The following is a 19,709-nucleotide window of genomic DNA, read 5'->3' on the forward strand; positions in this document are numbered from 1 at the left end:
CATCCCGTGAACACATCAAATTACAACGAAATTATAGAATAATCAACCTGGAGAACCATGTGAAGTCTAGCTGAAGAGAAGTTTTATAACTAAGGATATAAAGAAGAAGCCACATTGAGCCTGGTAGGAGGGGCAGAGACATGAAATGGGCTGGCCCCAAACCTCCATGTTGTGGATGAAAATTGGGAGGGATATCTTGGCCACAGAGGTTCCCCACAGAAGAACAAGGGACCCCAGCTCCACACCAGCTTCCCCAGTCCAGAGTACTGGTTCTGGGAAGAGGGGCCACCCCAACATCTGGCTGTGAAAAACAGTGGGGACTCTGACTGTCTGGGTGGGATGGAAGGCTGCGGGAAACCCAGTCGTCCTCTTAAAGGACCCACACAGACTCACTCGAAAACACTTACCCTGGACTCTGGCGGAAAGCCAGTGACTCAGGGGGCATCAGAGACAAGTGGGGAGAGGGAGCAGACTGAGACGTATGGCTTCAGGTGGGGGCTGGAAGGTAGTTGCCATTTTCGCTGTGTGGGGGCCTCTGCCAGAACAGCTGGCAGGCGGGTGCCATCATTTCTGTGTTGAGCCCTCCCCCTATGCTTAACAGCCAAATCTGAATCTGAATTGGTCTGAGAAGCTCCGCTAGCTCCACCCAGGTGACTTACTGAGTTCCTGCCACACCCAACTCTATACTACAGGAGGCTTTATCAGCATCTGGCTTTATGGGAGCCGGCAGGTAGCAGAGAGCTTCAGAGTGTCCTGGCTTTTTGTGGAGCTATCCCAAACCCAGTACTGATGGCAGGTGTCCTCAGTTCTCAATATGGCCTCTCCCAGGTCCAGCACAGGCAGTGACTAACTGTAGATCACTTTGTAGCTCCTACCAGGTACTCTCCACAGGCAGTGGCTGACCTGGGCCTGCACCAGAGCCACCCCCCAAAAGGCCCCAGAACCAACATACTTGGAGATTGGCTTCAGACCACAGCAGAGCACCACCCAGTTAGCCCCACAAGTGGCACACCCAAATAATAAAATGACAATAACTACACATCTATCAATAATTACTTTCAATGTAAATGCATTTAATGCTCCAATCAAAAACATAGGGTGGCTGAATGGATAAGAAAACAAAACCCTTACATATGCTGCCTACAAGAGACTCGCTTCAGATTGAAAGATGCACACAGACCAAAAGTAAACAGATGGAAAAAGTTATTTCATGAAAATGGAAATGGAAAAAGAAAAGAAAAAGCTGGGGTAGCAAATACTTATAACAGACAAAACAGACGTTAAAACAAAGCCTATAACAAGAGACAAAGAAGGACCCAGTAATCCCACTTCTGAGTATTTATCCAAAGAAACCCAAAATGCTACTTCAAGGGGACGTGTGCATCCTTATGTTCATTGCAGCATTATTTTCTAATGTCCAAGATGTGGAGGTATCCTGGGTGTCTGTGGATGGATGGATGGATGGATGGATGGATGGATAAAGAAGACGTAGTACATACATACAATGGACTATTGCTTAGCTATGAAAGAGAATGGGTTCTTAGTATCTACAACAGCATGGATGGACCTGGAGGGTATTGTGCTGAATGGAGTGTGTCAGACCGAGAAAGACAGATGCAATGTGATTTAGCTTATATGTGGAATCTAAAAAACAAAATAAACAAATAAACAAAACAAACACACTCATAGATACAAAGAATATTTTGATGGTTGCCAGATGGGAGGGGGGTTGAAGAGGTAGGTGAAAAATGGGAAGAGATTAAGAAGTACAAATTGACTGTTACAGAGTAGTCATGGGAATGCAGGGTATAGCATATAGTCAATAGTACTGTAATAACTATGTATGATGTTAGATGAGTACTAGGTTTATCAGAGTGATAGATGAGAGGAGGGTTGGGGGACAAGGTGAAAAAGGTGATGGGGTTAAGAAGTACACATTGGTAGTTACAAAATAGCATGGGGATGTAAAAGTAAAGTAAAGAGAATATAGTTAATATAGTTAATAATAAGATAATAGCTATATATAATGCCAGGTGAGTACTGGACTAGTCAGGAGATCACTTCTTAAATTATACAAATATCTAACCACTATGCTGTACACCTGAAATTAATACAAAATAATATTGAATGTTAACTGTAATTGAAAAATCTTTAAAAGGGGGGAAAGATGAAGGGGAATAAGAGGTCCAAATTTCCAGGTATAAAACAAGTAAGTCATGGGGATGTAATGTACAGCATGGGGGATATAGTCAGTAATACTGTGGTAGCATAGCACAGTGTCAGATGGTTGCTGGATTTACTATAGTGGTCACTTTTTTAGGTGTATAAATGTTGAACAACTATGGTGTACACTTGAAACTAATATAATGTTGTATGTTAGCTATATTTTTTTAATAAAAATATTGAAAGAAGGGGGAGGGATGAAGAGAGGGAGGGAGGAAGGACAGAAAGAAGAAAGGAAAGAAGGAAGGAACATGATTTCCCTTATATGTGGAATATAAGAACAAAATAAATGAACAAACAAAACAAAAATAGGCTCATAGATACAGAGAACAAATTGATGGTTGCTAGATGGGAGGGAGGTTGAAGGGCTGGGAGAAAATGGTGAAGGGAGTAAGCAGTACAAGTCAGCAGTTACAAAATAGTTTTGGGGATGTAAAGTACAGCACAGGGAACATAATCAATAATATTGTAATAATTTTGTATGGTGCCAAGTGGGTACTAGATTTATGGGGGATCTCTTTGTAAATTATATAAATGTCTATAATCACTGTGCTGTACACTTGAAACTAATGTAAAATAATATTGAATGTCAACTATACTTGAAAAATAATTTTAAAATTTCATTTAAATAAATAAATAAAGGCTAAAATTTAGCCTGGTAGAGGCCAGAGATCATATATAGTTTCTGTAGTGACAGGAGCCACTGAAAATTGTGGCAATGAAAAGTAATCTTTGAAAATGAAAATCTGTCATCCACCAACCCAGTCCCCCCTTTCTGCCCCCACCACCCCAGCCCCGCCACACACGTAGAATCCCTCACTGGCTTCCTGTTGCTCTTACAACAAAGACCAACTCTATGAGGCCCCACGTAGAGACCCTGGCCCCTAACTTGGTCTCCAGCCTCATTTCATTCCCTTCTCCTCCTTGTTCCCTATTCTCTCTATGCTGCAGCCACATTGGCTTTCTTTTGGTCCCTCAAATAAGCTATGGTACCTCCTGCCATAGGGTCTTGCACCTGTCTAACTGCAACCCTCAGACTCACACCTCCATCCAGCTAGTGACTCCTCATATTCTTCCAACTCAAACACCATCAGCTCCTTAGGCAAGCCTCCCCTGACCCCATACCCCACATCGAGGACAGGTTACTCAGTGATGTGATCTCACAGAATCACACTCCTTTCCTTCCGGGCATTTATTTCATCATCTCATTTAGAATTATACCCCCACAACTGTGATTACTTGGTTAATCTCTGTCTCCCAGCTGGACTGTAGGCTTCAGGAAGGCAGGCGTGGTGTCTGGTTTTGCTTTCCATCCTCATCCTAGCTCCTAGCACAGTTCCTGGCAGATAGTAAGCACACAACTTGTTGAATAAATGGGTAAGGGAATGGATAGATGAATGAGTGAGTGAGTGAACAAAGAAAAAGAGAGAATTGCTGACTTGGTTGGGTGGCTTGAAGTTTTGTGGGATTAAAACATAAAAATGGGGAGTTAAAACCAGAGGTGGTTGGGTGGGAGATGTACATGATGCCAACTATTAGAGAGATTTTCTCCCTAACCACTGGCAAGGAGGAAGGGTGGGGGTGTGTAGGCAGTAAAGCGCCATCAGAGATCACAGCATAGCTGCCAACCTCATCACAGAGGACCAAAATACCCAAGTGCCAGGTCTTAGAGCAAATGAAAAGTATTCACATTACAATCAGGAGAAATGCTGTGGAATTAAAGTTGGAGTATATTCTTGAATTGGATTTCATTCTCCAGGGCCCTAAAGTTAACCAGCTGGAGTCATTTTTTAAGGACCATTCTATTTAACCTTCGGAAATGGAGCATCTGCCTTTTAATGGAAAAACTACTTCCCATTGTAAAGATAGCATACAATGTTCTTGGCTACTTTGGTCTCCAGGAAGAAAATTCAGATACCTCCCCATGTCCTCACTGTATCTTGAACCCTCTATGTCAACAAAACAGGCCAGATTAATAGCTAACTTTTTTTCTAATAAGTACNATGAAGGCAAGGCTTGATGAGGAAGGGGGCTCTGAACTAGACCTTAAACAAGGGCAGCCCTGAGATAGGCCAGAGAAGGAAAAAGGTCAATGTGTGGTGAAGAGAGGGTATAGAGAGAGGACAGAGGAAAACGGGGAAAGAGAACAGAGAAAGGCCAGCTGCTTGGATACAGATACTTTGGAGTAAAGGATAAGTGAAGATAATCTGTGTGTAGGTCACAGCGACATGTCCCACCATCTCCTTCCTTGCAAAATAGCATAAAACATATTCCTACACACAACTAATTGGAGAAGGAACTGGAAGAAGGGTTGGGTAGAAAAGGGTTGGGTTTTCCCTCTTTCTGTCCCTCCCTTGGTCCCAGTGCATTATCTTAGGTACGCCACCCACCCAGCATATTATCCATGCCACAAGCCTTTGGAGTCCTACATCCCAAAAGGAGTAGCATCTTGGCCTTATGTTGTCAGATAGAGCCTGCCTGGTTCCAAGTGGAACTGAAACTCAATTCCTTCTATTGGCTCTGGGCTCTGAACCAGAGAGGATTGAGGTACCATATTTCCCCATGTATAAGATGTTCCCATGTATAAGACGCACCTTAATTTTGGAGCCCAAAATTTGAAAAAAAATGCATTACATAAAGTTATTGAACTCAAGTTTTATTCATCATAAAATTCATACAACTCCTCATCACTGTCAAAACTCCCAGCCATTAGCTTGTCCTCATCTGTGACTGATGACAAATCACTGTTGTCATATATTGCCTCTTCCTCAGTTCTATTTATGATATTTGAAATGCCACACTTCTTAAATGACTTGACAACAATCTACAACCACTGCATAAGACGCACCCAGTTTTTAGACCCCAAATTTTTTGAAACAGGGTGCGTCTTACAAGGGGAAATATGGTATGTGTATCAGGCTACACTCACTCTCCCAACTGTTAGACAGGCAGCCATCCAAGGAAGGTGGTGCCAGGTCTCAGGCATTAGCAGAGTTTCATAATTAAGCCCTACTACCACTACACACATAGTTTCACATAGAAATGCCCTCACCATACAAGCCTTTCATTCATTCATTTGTTCATTCAACAGGTAGTTATTGAATGGTCATTTCAAGCCAGGAACTGTGCCAGGTGTTGGGGGAGACAAAGTTAAACAAAATGTGACCCTTAACCTCAGGAGCTGTAGCCTCTGTTGTTGATGGTGGGCATTGGTGACAGATGGTCAGGCAACAGTAACTGTCATGTGTGACAATAAAGAGAAACTCAGGGGGCTCCATGGTACTCCAACTGCTTATGCCGCAAGCTGTTTGTCTTGTTCATTTCTGTACCTCCAACACCCATAATTGTGTTCAACACACGCTAGGTGCTCAACAAGTTTTCGTGAATGAAATGAAGATCTTGCTGGGGCCGAACCCCAACTCCGTCTCTCTGTGTCTTTTCCCCATTGGGCCTGACAGTTGTCATTGTAAGCCTGGATGAAAAAAGATAAGGGTACATGGTAAATCTTCAAATAAGTCACAGCATGTTAGAGTTGGGAGGACTGGACAAAGTTCCCTGTATCACCTCCCTCCTCTCCTAGCCATCATGTCCCCATAATTGGGGACCTGGGGAGGCAAGGGTCATTCCCAGGGAAAAGCTGAGAAAGGCAGGGAGTAAAGAGGCTGAGAAATAACTCTGCATTTGGGGGACCGTGGCATCTGAGCTGACAGGAAAGGGAGAGTGTTGTGAAGGGATAACTAGGAGGCATGAGGCATCTATCCCCTCAACGAAGGCAGGCTAAGTAAGGTCCAGAAGGGGCCTGGCTACAGTCCCAAATCTTCATCCAGAATCAGTTCAGCACATCAGAATCGGTCCAGAGTTGTCTTGGAACATGCGCAAAGGCTCCCAGCTGGGCAGTGGCAGAATGGGGCTGGAACCAGGTCTCCTGAGTCCCACTCTCAAATTTTTCTCATCACCCTGCCTCCTCCCAGACATGGGTCTCATGGGGGAGTTCTTGGCCTGTCAAATCCTGGAAATCTCCCTTCACAGGTGACTCTTTGCTTGCCAGGCAGGGTTGGGCTTTTCTGGTTCTGACCAGCGGCCTTTTTAACCCTCCAATGTCAACTGTCTTGCTGTCTCTATCCATCCTCTTCCTCGGAAAGCTCGAGTGGGCTCTTCAGTGCCTACGTGGGGTCCTGTGATCCGGGGAGAGGTGATGGGCAGCCTGGGACCCGGCGCAGCAGTAGACCTTCCAGGGACAGTGGACACGTGCCTTGGCATCTGGACATGCTGATACTTTTCTACAGAGAGGGGAGTGTGGGGGAAACAGGGGGAGGAATCCAGCGACTTCTCCCGCCATAATAATTCCTGCTCTCCCCCTCAGACTGACCCTCGTCTGAGCGTCTGGGCCACCTCAATGCCCACTGGTAGGGCAGCAGGAAAAGGAGGGAGAGGCGGGTTTGCTGGTTTGTTTGGCCGGGCATGCGGAGCATTAGGCCTGCCTGCCCCTCCTCCGAGGTCTGTCTCCACTCGCTCCTCTCCCCCTCTCCGCCCACCTGTCCCTCCGGGCGGCTTGGGCGCCACTGCTACTGTCCCCAACCCGTCCCGCCAGCCGGGCCAAAGGGCGGCGTGACTCACAGCACTGCCACCAGCCCACGGCTTGCAGCGGTGTATAAAGGCTGCCCCGGCGGAAGGCGGCCGAGCACAGCCCGCTGGCCCACGGCGTGCAGAGGATGGCCCGAAGCGCGGAGAAAGGCTGCGGCGGCACAGGCTGGGGGCTGCGCAGCGCCCTGGCCGCAGTGGCGCTGCTCTCGGCGCTCAATGCCGCGGGCACAGTGTTTGCTCTGTGCCAGTGCCGCGGGCTGAGCGCGGCGTTGCAGGCGCTGGAGGCGCAGCGGGGCAAGGAGCAGAGCGAGGACAGCGCTCTGCGTGCCTTCCTGGCGGAGCTGAGTCGCGCGCCACGACAGGCGCCCGCGCCACCCACGGACCCGGCGAGCGCAGCGCGTAACAAGCGTAGCCACCGCGGGGAGACCGCGCCGCACATCCGCGCTGAGAGCAACGACATGCTGATGATGATGACCTACTCCATGGTGCCGGTAGGCGGGGCTCCGCTCCCCGTGGCGCCTCTGCCAGGGTGGGCGGCGGGCAGTGTGGGGAAAGAGCCCCCGACGCCCTGTCCGCCCCTGGCCAGATGGCAAGGTGCTGCGGAGAGAAGGCCCTGGGGATGTCTCCTTGGCAAGCACCTTAGCCCTCTGGGGTCAGTGTTCTCATCAGTTAAATGGGGGAGGGGTAAAGAGGTAAGTCTTTCACCCCTGACGTCGTTGAGTCTATAGGAAAATGAGGGATGTGGACAGTGTTTTTAAGAGCCTACTTTCCTTCCTAATTTTGGACAAAGGTCATCTGGTATGAAGGGAGCCCCAGAGGCTCCAGTGCAACCGGCTGGGTCTCCTGAGAGCAGCATTTCTGAAGGAGCTCAGGCTTGTTCAATAAAGGGATTCTTTCTCTGGCGTAATCTAATCGTCTGGATTTTCACCTGGCCTCAGCCTATCCCCATGAGATTGCTGACCTAATTGTCTCGGTTTAAGTGAAAACAATCAGTCCTAATTTTACCATCCACCTGGGACCTTGGAGCTGAGAAAGTTGCTCCTAGGCCTAAAGCGGTTCCAAATGGGAGAGATCATTATAGACCAATTTTCTTAAATTCAGTGTCAACGCTGAGGTTCCGATGTGGGCTCCAGGGGGCCTATGGAACTCCAGAAAATGCCAGTGTGTGTGGTTCCCCGGGAGAGTGGGTAGCTTTTTATTAGCTTTCAGTAGGGCTCCATTGCACTCCCCAAAAAAGGTTTAAGAAACATTGCTCTAAACACAGTCTTTAAAGTAAAGCCTCAAAAATCTTTTTTTCAAGTTTTAAGTTTCTTTGCTTTTCCTGATTTTTAACTCAATAATTATCTAACAATTACATTTAGATCACATTGCAGTTCCCCATTCCATTTTATTATCCATTACAACCACAGTGGTCTTATTTCACTTTAGGATTACAAAGATTTCAGTTTTGTCACCTCAAGTAAAGTGTGAAGAATACTTCGGAATTCCGTGTATTTAAAAATAAATCCACTTAAAGCTTCTGTTATCACAGAAGCTTTTAAATATCTTACATGCGCTGAAATACTTTTATAACTATGGAAGTACTACACACTGCAAACACAAATTTTGAGAGAGATCAGATTTTGCACTCCTGGCTTCATTTTTTTACTCATAAACATTTAAAAACATGGATGTGAGCAAAAATTTCAAAAACCCCCCTGTAAAATGAAGAAATATCATTAGGGGAATTTGCTCTTTTTCTTGTTTCTCTGCTATGCATTTTGAGGGGTTTTTTTTTTTTTGGTTTTTTTTTAGATTTAACTACCGCTACCTGCTCTATTACAGGTCAGAGTGGAAATATCACATTTGTCAGGTTGAGAAGCATTTGTAGATTATCACCAACTCATCCCCCATTTGCATGGGGTATGCTTTGACCTTTTAGAGTCACTGAGGGAATTTCCATGCAGGCCAGAGAAAGCAACCATCATGTTGCTGGCTTTCCTCTTGGGAGTAGTTCTCTAACTAGGCTTAGGGATCACCTGGAAGCACATTAAAAATGAAGGTTCCAGGGTCCCACCCTCAGACATAGAATTGTAATCTCTAGAACTGGCTTTCTTCAGAAGTCCCCTAACCCCCATTTCCCCACCTTCCCAACCCCTTGGTGAGTTTGATGCAGAGGGTCCAGGTGCCACACTGAGAAATGCTATTCTGCTTCTCTAACTTTAATGTGCACACAGATATCTTAGCTATCTTATTAAAATGCCAATTCTGATTCAGAAGGTCTAAGTTGGAACCTGAGATTCTGCATTTCTAATAAGTTCCCACTGATACCAAGGCTGCTGGTCTGAGGACCACATTTTGAGTAGCACGGTTCTAGAGCAGTGGTTACATGCTGAAATTATATGGGGAGCTTTAAACATGGCTGATGCATAGATCCCACTCCAAAGATTCTGAATTAATTGTTAGGGGTGCAGCCTGAGGGTGGGTGCCCACTCACCAGCAGGAAGGATGTTGGCATGCCTTCCTGATGAGAGTGAGCTGCTGTCAGCATCTGACGCTCACCCTCACCGGGTCCCCCTTGTGGTCTCTGCTTCAGACAGAAAAATCAATTTAATTACAAACAAAAGACTTTTTTTTTTTAAGCAACATTCTCACCATTCACCTTTTTAAATTGTTCTCATCTTTACTCTGTTTTTCTCAGAACAGAGAATTATTTACACGAGGAAACAATTTTTTAAAAAGAACTTCCCTAGGGCGCCTCTAGTATTAATAGAAAAGTTGCTAAGAAAACTATTTAGTATATACCATGACGATCGGTATGCACGCTTCTTATGGTTGAAGTTTATACCTTCACCCTGCCCTTTTGTACAGCACCCAGTAGGTACTGAATGAGGTTAAGCTCAGAGGTCCCTTCATTGAAGTCCCATGTCCTTAGAGACCTAGGAACAAAGAAATAAGCTGTACGCAGACTAATGTCAGCATTTCAAAAAGTCTTGCAAAATGGCTCATTTATCCAGGATGAGCCTCCTCAAGCTGACAGATACTTCGAAGTTCTGGGCTTTTGGCTGAAAGTACAGCAACTCAGCATGGTAATTCTGGCTGCACATTCTGACCAGAGACTGGTTGGCAGCTATAAGTGACTTTGTTAAAAGGGCAACATAACTAATTATTACTCAGATACAGTTAGTTTGGTACAGCCAAACATATTAAACCTTTAAAAGTAAGTAGGTACTTTGGAGAGGAGCAATAAAAGAGGCCCTGGGAACCACTGAACTAGACCACTCATGGGAACGCATCTGCCAGGAACTCCTTCCTGCAGGAGGTGAGCTTTTGTTTAGTTCCCACCCCTGCCCCTGCCCTCTCTCACTTCTCCCATCAGCTGCTTTCTCTCACCCCATTTCCCAGGTCTAGTCTTACTGATGTTCTGGTAGCTTTATCATCCTGCCCCAAATCTAGGGTTGCGCTCCCAGTAGAAAAAAAGTTTTACTTCTCACAGTGTGAGCCTTAACAAGCTCTGAATGGATCAAAGATTCACATGTTTAAAAAAGGAAACTCTAAAATTACTAGAAGAAAATACAAGTAACTTAATTTTTAATCTTGGAGTGGAGGCCTGTCTTTCAAACTGTAACTCAACAGCCAGAAGCAAACAATAAATAAGTAAACTTACATTTATTATTAATGTTTTAAAAATACATTAAAAAACATAAACAACAACAATATTTGTGTATGGCAAACAGCAACAAAAAAGAAACACACACCATAAACAAAGCCAAAAGATAAATGACAAACTGGAAAAAAAAAATTCCCAGCTCATCTCATAGAAACAGGGCTAATCTTTTGAATGTATGTACATAGTGCTCCTAAAAGTTGATAAGAAAAAAAACAAGAATAATTAGAAAATCAGCAACAGAAATAGGAATCCAATGGGAAAATGAAACAGATCAGTTCTCAGGAAAAGAAATGCAGATGTCTCTTAAGCATGTGAGAAAAGATTTCTTGATTTAAAAATGGAAATTACAACTGCCCTGAATAATTTTTACCTTTTGTAGAATGACAAATCTGCAAAAGTTTGACAACACATTCTGTTGAGGAAGCTAATGGGAAACAGACATGCTGTTTCTTGCATTGCTGTTTGGAGTGCAAAATGGTACAACCCATGTGGAAGGCAACTTGTCAATAATACATAAAAAGATCACAAATACCTTTTTCTCTGACCCAGCAATCTCACTTGTGGGAATTTATCCCACACAACACTTTATCACCTATGAAATAACATATGCATATATTCATTGCACAATATTTCTTGGTTGATTTTAACAGCCCATGTCTGTCAATACAGGACTGGTTAAACAAACTGACCTATACACCCAATGGGATACCAGGTAGCTGTAAAACAATATTGAGGAAACTGTCTATGTACCATTATTGGAATAATCCCCAGGATATATGTATTTTAAGTGAAGAAAGCAAGGCAGAGAAAAATATATATTGTATTACCTTGTGTAAGGAAGAAAAGGAAAAATGAAGAAATTAACCAAAGTATTTAGGGAGGTTGGGGATAAGGCAGGAATGAGTCTTTCACTATATAGCTTTGTGTATTATTTTGACTTTTGAACCATGTTATTGTGTTACTCTTATTGTGAGTGAAAAGGCCGTAAGAACAAGGTTACATGGCAGCTGCCATCGGGATGGGCATGGTAGGGCATGGTGGGTTCTGCCAGCCTGAGGTTCATGTGCTCTGTCTAAAAGGGAGGCTGAGGCTCTCGCTGATTGTTGCTGTATAAGAACAATTGTGCCTGATCTTTTTATTTTTTTTTCAAGAGAAGTAATAAATCTGACTTTTTTTATGTGAAATCCCATGGCTTTTAAATATTGACAAAAATTCTATAAAAGATTTTTAAACAACACTCACATTGTTACGGGCCGTGTTAGGACTTCCAAGCTTAGTTTGCAGCAGTCTCATCTTATGAACATGAGTGGTTTTAAACAAAAATGGCGTTGTCTCGCTCAGTTACAACTCCATGTGCCACCCCTTCCCCAACTCCCCGATTTCCCAGCCTGATTCTGAAAGGATAATAGGAATGCTACCATTGTTATTGTTGTTGGTTGATTAGAGATGGCTTTTTGGCATTTGGTTTGGTTTGGGTTTTGTTTTGTTTTGTTTTGTTTTTTGGCTGTTTCTAAAAATCAACACCTTCAGTGGATGATGATTTCCCGTCACTGTGGTTTTTCAAAAACATGTGCTGTCATTCTGAGGGTGGTTCTCAAGGAGGAGATCCCAGCTGTGTTAAGCAGGAACACATTATTGTAACAAACAGCTTTTCATGATGACTACTGTGAAGTACACTTACATGGATCTATATATTATTTTGTTTAAAGGGGGGAAAAAAGCAAATTACCTATAGTCACAACTCCAGTTTGCATGGATACATTTCCTTGAAGGCCTTAAATTGTCTGTGCCAGGGTTTACCTCTCTTTCCCACCCCTTGGACTGAGTCACTTCCAGATGGTGTAGAGGCTGAGGATTTAGACCAAGGGTCAACATACTATGGCCTACGGGCCAAATCCAACCTGCTACTTGTTTTTGCACAGCCCTCAAAGTAAGAATGATTTTTTATGGTTAGGAAAAAAAAAATCTAAAGGTGAAGACTATTTCATAACACATCAGCATTCTATGAAATTCAAATTTCATAACCATAAATAGAGTTTTATTGGCATACAGTCAGGCCTATGTGTTATGTATTGCCTGTGGCTACTTTCACATGACAGCAGAACTGAGTAATTGCGATAGAGACCACATGCCCCACAAAGCCTAAACTATGTTCTATCTGGTCCTTTATAGAAGAAGTTTGCCAACCCCTCATCTAGAATGTGGTCCACTGGAATGGAGGGGCACTAGGGGTTATTCCTTTGGAGAGCCCAATCTACTAAATCAGGATTGTTCTACCATTTAACCTTGGGTTTTAAGACCTCCCAGAAGGAAACAGAATCCAGGACAGAGCCCTCCTGAGAGTGAGACTGCACTGTAGAGGGAGGCTGGGGTGAGCACGCCCATGCCTTGCTCCTTCTAGGCCGGCTTCCCAAGTCAAGAGCAGTCAATGTTAGGACAGCTTTTAACCACCCATGAACCCCATGTCTTGACCTTGTTTCAAACCCCATCTGTTCTCTTCAGTTGAAGGGGAGAAACTTATACCCCATAGGTCCTGCAGTATGGATGGGCCCTGATGAAGAGGTCAGTGGCCTGATACAGCAGGACAATAAAAAAAACAAAAGGGCAGCCAAAGTCATAAACCTTCATGCAGAGCCTGGGAGGTGGGTTTTCGTGGCTTTCCTCGTAGCAGCAAGTGCACTTGGGCGCTTGGGATGTCACACCTGACACTGTGTGCTTGATTTCCATGTCAGAAGCTATTTCTGGTGTCAATTAAGGGTGGGAGAGAACTTGAAGCTACACCTCTGCTATGATTGTGTCTGTGTTGGTACTGTAAACACACCCATAAACCTAACTCATGTATTAGGTCATGATGGTATGTTGAGGAAGACAGGAGAGAGCTGGCCCCTTAGCTACATGCTTCAGACTCTTGGTTCATCAACATATATTTTGCACACATGCAAGCAGAACATTCAGTGTAGATATATAGTTGTCATGATTCTCCAAGGACATATTCAAGAACAAGTGGGTCCAGACTGAGCATCGGGACCCATGAAAATAGGGTAGTTGTACTGACAACATGAATGCCATTAAGCCATCTGGACCTACCCCCAGATCCTGGAGCTATTAACAAGCCCCTAATCTCTTTCTAGCCAAAGCAGCAGAGGTGGGGCAGCAGGAGAAAGCCTACTGAGATTTTACAGCTCATGCAGGATGGATCTCCTGCAGCCTGGTGAATTATTCCCTCTTTATCTGCAGTATCCCTGCCTCGCCTTCAACATTCACTGCCACTATGACAGGGATAAAGCGGATTTTTCCCTTTGGAACTCAAAGCCACATGCCCTACTCAAAAAGTGTTACTCTACCCTGGGGAGGCAGCAGAACCCCCCAAACCAGCCCATCATTTAGTGGCACTGCCCACTAGATCACAGGCTGAGAGATCCTTCAGCAGAGCGCCCATTCTGGGTGACTTCCGGGTCTTCCAGTGCCAAGAGGTTGTTCATCTCCTGAATGCCCTTATCCCAGCCAGCATCTCTCTATGGCTCACCCAGGGTTATCGCCACATGGTGCTTCGGTGGCCTTTCGCCTTTGTGTGCCAGACCTTAACTTGAGCAACCTGGGATTCCTTCTTCACTGTTAGGCTCCCAGCCAAATTCTCTCTCCCTGGTGCTTCCCTAAGGTGTATTATGGTGAGCTTTGTGGGCCTGAGAGTCAGACGGGTTCACGTCCTGGGCTCACAGCTCAGTAGCTGGGGGACCTTGGGCAAGTCTTTTAACTTCTCCAAGCCTCCATTTCCTCATCCGTAAGATTGAGATAATAGTATACACCTCATAGGGTTGTTAGGAGGTTTAAGGGAAATGCTGTTGGTAAAACACAGTGCCAGGTATAGTCAGGCTCCCAGTGAGTGTTCATTGTTGCTGTTACTAAGATTAATCACTATTCCCTTATCGTTAGTCCTGCTTGCTCCGTGCTCTCAGCATTTTATTTCTGGGTTTACTCTTTATCTCCAATTTTTTCAGAATGCCAAGTTGTCTGTTCATATGTGCTTTGACTGCTGCTTCGGGATAATATTTGGCCTCTGAAAGCCTAGATTGGCGTCACACCAACTTAAATTATCTTGCCATTGAAAACAAAAGAGAGTTAGCCTTGATATGGTAACAGAGCTTCTTCAGCGGTTCAGGATTTCCTGAGCCCCCCCACCCTTTCTGCATGGCCGCTGATGACAAGGGTTGACACCCACTAACAGGGAGTCATCTTCACCCCCTTTCTGACTGGCGCAGCTGTTAAATTCTTTTGATTCTTGTTTGGTGGCAGTCCTGAAAAAAGTTTTGGATGCTTTTATTTGGAAAATTGATAAAATGTAAGTGGAAGATAGAGCAAAATAACTTCTAAGAAAGAAGAACAACTTATTTGTTGGAGTCTCATGTTCTTCAGAATATGATTACCTGTGTGGGAACTATCAGAACAGTCTTCAGATCTGATAAAACACACGTATCTGGAAAAAAAAAAAGAGAGAGAGAGAGAACGAGATATATTTTCTCTACATTCCTCAAACTCCCCTTCTCTTCCCCCTTCAAAAAATAAATCCTTGGCCAAATCTAGATGACATTCAAGCTTAATTTACATGCACTTTATCTACAGACTAAAGGTCATTGTGTGAAACAAGCTGGAGATTTTAGGTTGTAATTCTGCTACAAAGGGAGCATTTTTCAGCCCATCAGCTGCTTTTATGTAGCTCTTTGGGTTTTAACAGCTCTATATTTTAAGTAGATATAATTTACTTCTAGTTTAACTAAAGTTCAACACAATTTTCTTGACTGAAAGGTAGAATTAAAAAACAAGGGCAACTAATGATCATTTAAAATGCAATTTGTGGCGTTTGTTCTGAATGCAATCACTAGAGTAACCCTTTCAGCTACCACTCAGAGAAAGCTTCTTGTGCTGGCCCAAGTGCTGGGAACTTTGGAGACTCAGCCTGGGGTATATGTAAAAACTGTAAAGTACCTGGGAATGTGCTGTGGATAACTGTACCCATCCTAAAATGATGAGCTGGCAACTGCAAAATCATTTCCATTTTCCAGTAACTTAGTGGGTGAGTGCTGGAGTCATACTATGTGCTCACTCTTAGCTCCCCTATTAGTTGTGTGACCTTTGACAAATTGCTCAACCTCTCTGTGTCTCAGGTCCCTTATCTTTAAGAAGGCAACAATAGCAGTAAGTACCTTAGATGTTATCATAAGGATTCAGTTCAGTAATCTATGCAAAGTCTGTAGCATGGTTCCTAGAACTCAGTATGTGTTAGCTTGTACTGATACTTTAGTATTTCTCAAATGCTTCCTTTCCATGCTTCAGGGAATTTTGAGGGCTTGTGAAAAAAAAGAGATGGAATCAACAGAACTTGCCAGAGAAAAGGCAGATTCTAGGATGACTCTGAAGTTTGGAATCTTAGGTAACTGGGGAAACACATGGACCTCTAGAAAGAATGTTATTTCCCAGATAGTCATTTTTTACTGGTTGATCGGTCCGAAAGGAAAAAAATATATTTTGGATATTGGGTTTAGGAAAGTTAATTATACTAAGCATAATTTGCACATATTTTTATTTATGTCCAATGTGAACTCATGCATTCATTCTTTCACTGACCAAATAATTTTGGACCCCATAGGAACAGCATGTGTGTCAGACCAATGGTCACACCCAGCCAGTGTTCTCATGCTAACAGCATCAACAATAATTTTGTGGGTGAGCATCTCACCCTAAGGACCACCTCCAAATGTTTTCTGGAATAACCACTTGTAGATATTCTCTGTGCTGAGGGAGGAGGGGGCTGAGCAAGAAGTAGGTTGACAAAACATCTTCACAAATGTTTTGCTAAATACAAAGAATGCCATAGGGCAGAGTTTGGGGATAATGGTTTACTTCTTTGTCCATTCCCTCAACATCAGACAAGTTACTTAACTATCATTTATGTATACTTTTCTGACAATAAGGTGGGGATAAGAATGCTTAGATAAAAATCAGAAATCATCTGAAGATGGTTGTTGAAGGGAACAATGTGAGCACAAAATATTGTTATTAACAGTTAGTGAACGATTATTTCAGCAGCACTTCTGCTTCAGAAAACTCCATTAGAGGCCTGGGGGAGATAAGTGATTCTCAGCTCACTTCAAAACACTCATCTCTTTGTCCCCTAACTTCCTCTGCACTTATTTGTCTGTGTAGCACAACTAAAACCTTGTTTCTATACAGTTTTGGTCTCTAATTTGTCACCTTTAGTCACCTTGTCCCTTTAAATATAGCTCACTGTTCTTTGCTGGGCCTCTAGTGAGGGATTCGATGAATACTTCTTCATAGACGAATTCATCCACAACTCAACAAGTGCAAATACAAACTAAAACCAGTTTCTGAACCTGGTTTTTTGCCATGCTAAGAATTTTGAAGGTGGGTCCTGGAACATGTTTTGAATTCCTTCCTCAAAATTCATGCTACCCACCAAACAGGAGATGGTATCAGGTATTGGTTAAACTGACTTAGAGGCCTGCTCCGCCTGTCAGAGATTCATTTATTCATTCAACACATAGTCGCTGAGCACCTACTATGTCCCAGGCACTATTGTGGGTACATGAGAAACAGTATGCACAAAGCACACAAATCTCCATCCTCTTAGACTTTATCTTCTGACAGGGAGGGACAGACAAAAACCAAAGTAAATTATCTGCAATATTAGAAGGTCATAAGTGTTATGGAGAACAATGAAGGGATGAGGTTTAGGGAGGGGGAAGGGGAAGATGCAATTATGTCACCTAGGTGGGAAAGACCTCACTGAAAAAGTGACATTGGAGAAAAAACTTGAAGTAGGAAGAATTGAGACATGTGGCTATCTGGGGAAGGGCCGTTCAGGATTTAGGAACAGCAAGTACAAAGGCCCTGAGGTGGAACAGTGTCTGGAGCACTCAAGGAACAGGAAGGAAACTAGAGCAGAGTGGGAGGGAGTAGTAGGAAAGGAAGTCAGAAAGATAACTGGGGGGAGGAGGAACAAGGGAGCCAGTTCATGGAGGGACTTGCAAGCTGTTATAAGGATATTGGTCTTTACTGGAAGTCTTTAAAGGATTTTAGGCAGAGGAGTAACATGATCTGACATACCTTTTCCAAGAGTCACTACGATGAGGCTAGGCTCTGTGTATGGGCAGGGTGAACAGTGAAAGGAGAGAGACCATTAATATAACTCTTGCAATAATCCAGGTGAAAGACAGTGGCCTAGACCAGGGGGGTAGCAGTAGAGACGATAAGAAGCAGGCAGTGTCTAGATATGTCTGATGGTTGAGCTGATGGAATTTGCTGCTAGCTTTGAATATGAAGTGTGTGGGGGAAGGAGTTCAATAACTTCAAGACTAGTACCCAAGCAATGCAAAGATAGAATGCCATTAACTGAGATGGCAGAACTGCAGATGGAACAGATTTGAGGGGAATAGCAGGAGTTCTGTTTGGAGCATGTTAACATCGAGATTTCTACTGCAATAGATGTCCCAGTGAAGATGCGGAAGAGGCAGCTGCATACCGGAGTCTGGAAGAGGGGGTCCCAGCTGGACACGTACCGGGAAGAAGCAGAGAGATACTAAGTGTGAGAATAGTCATTACCTGGACACAGGGAGACTCTAACCAAGAGTCCATCTATTCCTTATTAAACCCAGACTTAAAACAGACTTTAAAAAAAAAAAAAAGCTCTTTTCTAAACAACCAAATTAAATCAATTAACTGTATTGTGAGCCTTTTGTGCCAGAGATTTTGTCTTACCTTTATAAGCACAGAGCCCAGCTTATCAAGTGTTTGCTGATGAATAAATAGGTACTTCTAACTCAGTCAGAAATATCTTGGAAAGGAGTTTAAAAGAAAGCTTTTACCAATGGAGCACTGTGTGAGTCAGTAGAACAAACGATTGAGCGCCTGTTCTGGGCAGTGTGGGTGCACTCTGTGGGTGAGGAGGAACAACAACAAAGGGGCCCCCAAGGAATGTATTGACTAGTGGGAGGGAAAAGACAAATCCTCAAACGCTTACGACACAAAGAAAGGATAATAGAGCCCTAAGAGAAGTAGGAATAAAATCCAGTGGGCGATCAGGAAAGGTTTCAAGAAGGAGGCGGCGTCTGAGCCGAGCCTGGAAGGACGGGCAGAGCTTCAGGAGGAAGGAAGAGGGTGCTTGAACAGCAGGTCGTTCGTTTTCGCTGGAGCATGGTGGACGTAAAAATGTATGACAAGTCTTCGTCTTCTTTCTTGAAAATGATTTTGAGGGCCGGCCTGTCAGCTCAGTTGGTTAGAGCGCAGTGCTTATAACACCAAGGTTGTCGGTTCCATCCCCACATGGGCAATTGAGGTGCGCCCTCCACAACTAGACTGAAACAACTACTTGACTTGGAGCTGAGGGGTCCTGGAAAAACACGCTGTTCCCCAATTTTAAAAATATAGATATTATGAGTATAGAATTGAAAATGTTTTCTTTTCAGAAATGTGACTGAGATTTCCCCTTTATTGGCATGCTTTAAGCAGTTTTATTATGCTATGCCTTAGTGTCATTTTCTTCATGTTTCTTGTGTTTGGGTTTTGTTGAGCTTTTTGGAGATACAGGTTTATGGTTTTCCTTAAATTTTTGAAAGTTTTCTGCCATTGTTTTCTCAAATATTTTTCTGCCCTCCCTGTCAGCCAGAGACTCTAATTATACAAGTATTGGGCTACTTGAAGTTGTCCCACAGCTCACTGATAATCTGTTCACTTTTTAAATCTTTTTTTTTTCTCCATGTGATTCATTTTAACTAGTTTCTATTGCTATGCCTTCAACTGCGCTAATCTTTCATCTGCAATGTCTAATCTGTTCTTAGTCCAATTCAGTGTACTTTTCATCTCATTATAATTTCCATCTCTACAAATTTAAATAGTGTTTTATATGTTTCCATTTAACATATTCTGTCTTGCTTCTAGCTTCTTGAACATTATAAATACAGTTAAAACAACTGTTTTATTGTATTTGTCTACTAATTCCTTCATTTAGGTCATTTCTGGGTGCATTTCAATTGATTGATTTTTTTCTCTCATTATGGGTTGTGTTTTCCTGCTTCTTTGCAGGCCTTGTAATTTTCTGTTGTATGCTAGACATTGTGAATTTTACCTTTTGGGTGTTATTGATTAATCAGGTACCCTTTAATTACCAAAGGACGGAAACACACTGCCTTGGGTAAGTTCCACAGGGCTGACCATCCTAGAATTGACACATTCCAACCTC

At 43.5% G+C, this 19,709-nt stretch overlaps 1 protein-coding gene across 2 annotated transcripts in view; it reads left to right on the forward strand.

Moving 5' to 3' along the window:
• Positions 1–5,688: 5,688 nt before the first annotated feature.
• GLDN (gliomedin) overlaps positions 5,689–19,709 on the forward strand; it is a 57,114-nt gene continuing 43,093 nt past the window's right edge. Inside the window, exon 1 of one of the 2 annotated variants that reach the window (XM_019663843.1) lies at positions 5,689–7,298. In XM_019663843.1, coding sequence (XP_019519388.1) covers positions 6,936–7,298 — 363 coding nt within the window. In that variant the 5' untranslated portion in view covers positions 5,689–6,935. The other variant, XM_019663848.1, reaches the window with a different exon arrangement.

Source organism: Hipposideros armiger, unplaced genomic scaffold (assembly GCF_001890085.2).
Source record: "Hipposideros armiger isolate ML-2016 unplaced genomic scaffold, ASM189008v1 scaffold_12, whole genome shotgun sequence".
Classification (NCBI taxonomy): domain Eukaryota; kingdom Metazoa; phylum Chordata; class Mammalia; order Chiroptera; family Hipposideridae; genus Hipposideros; species Hipposideros armiger.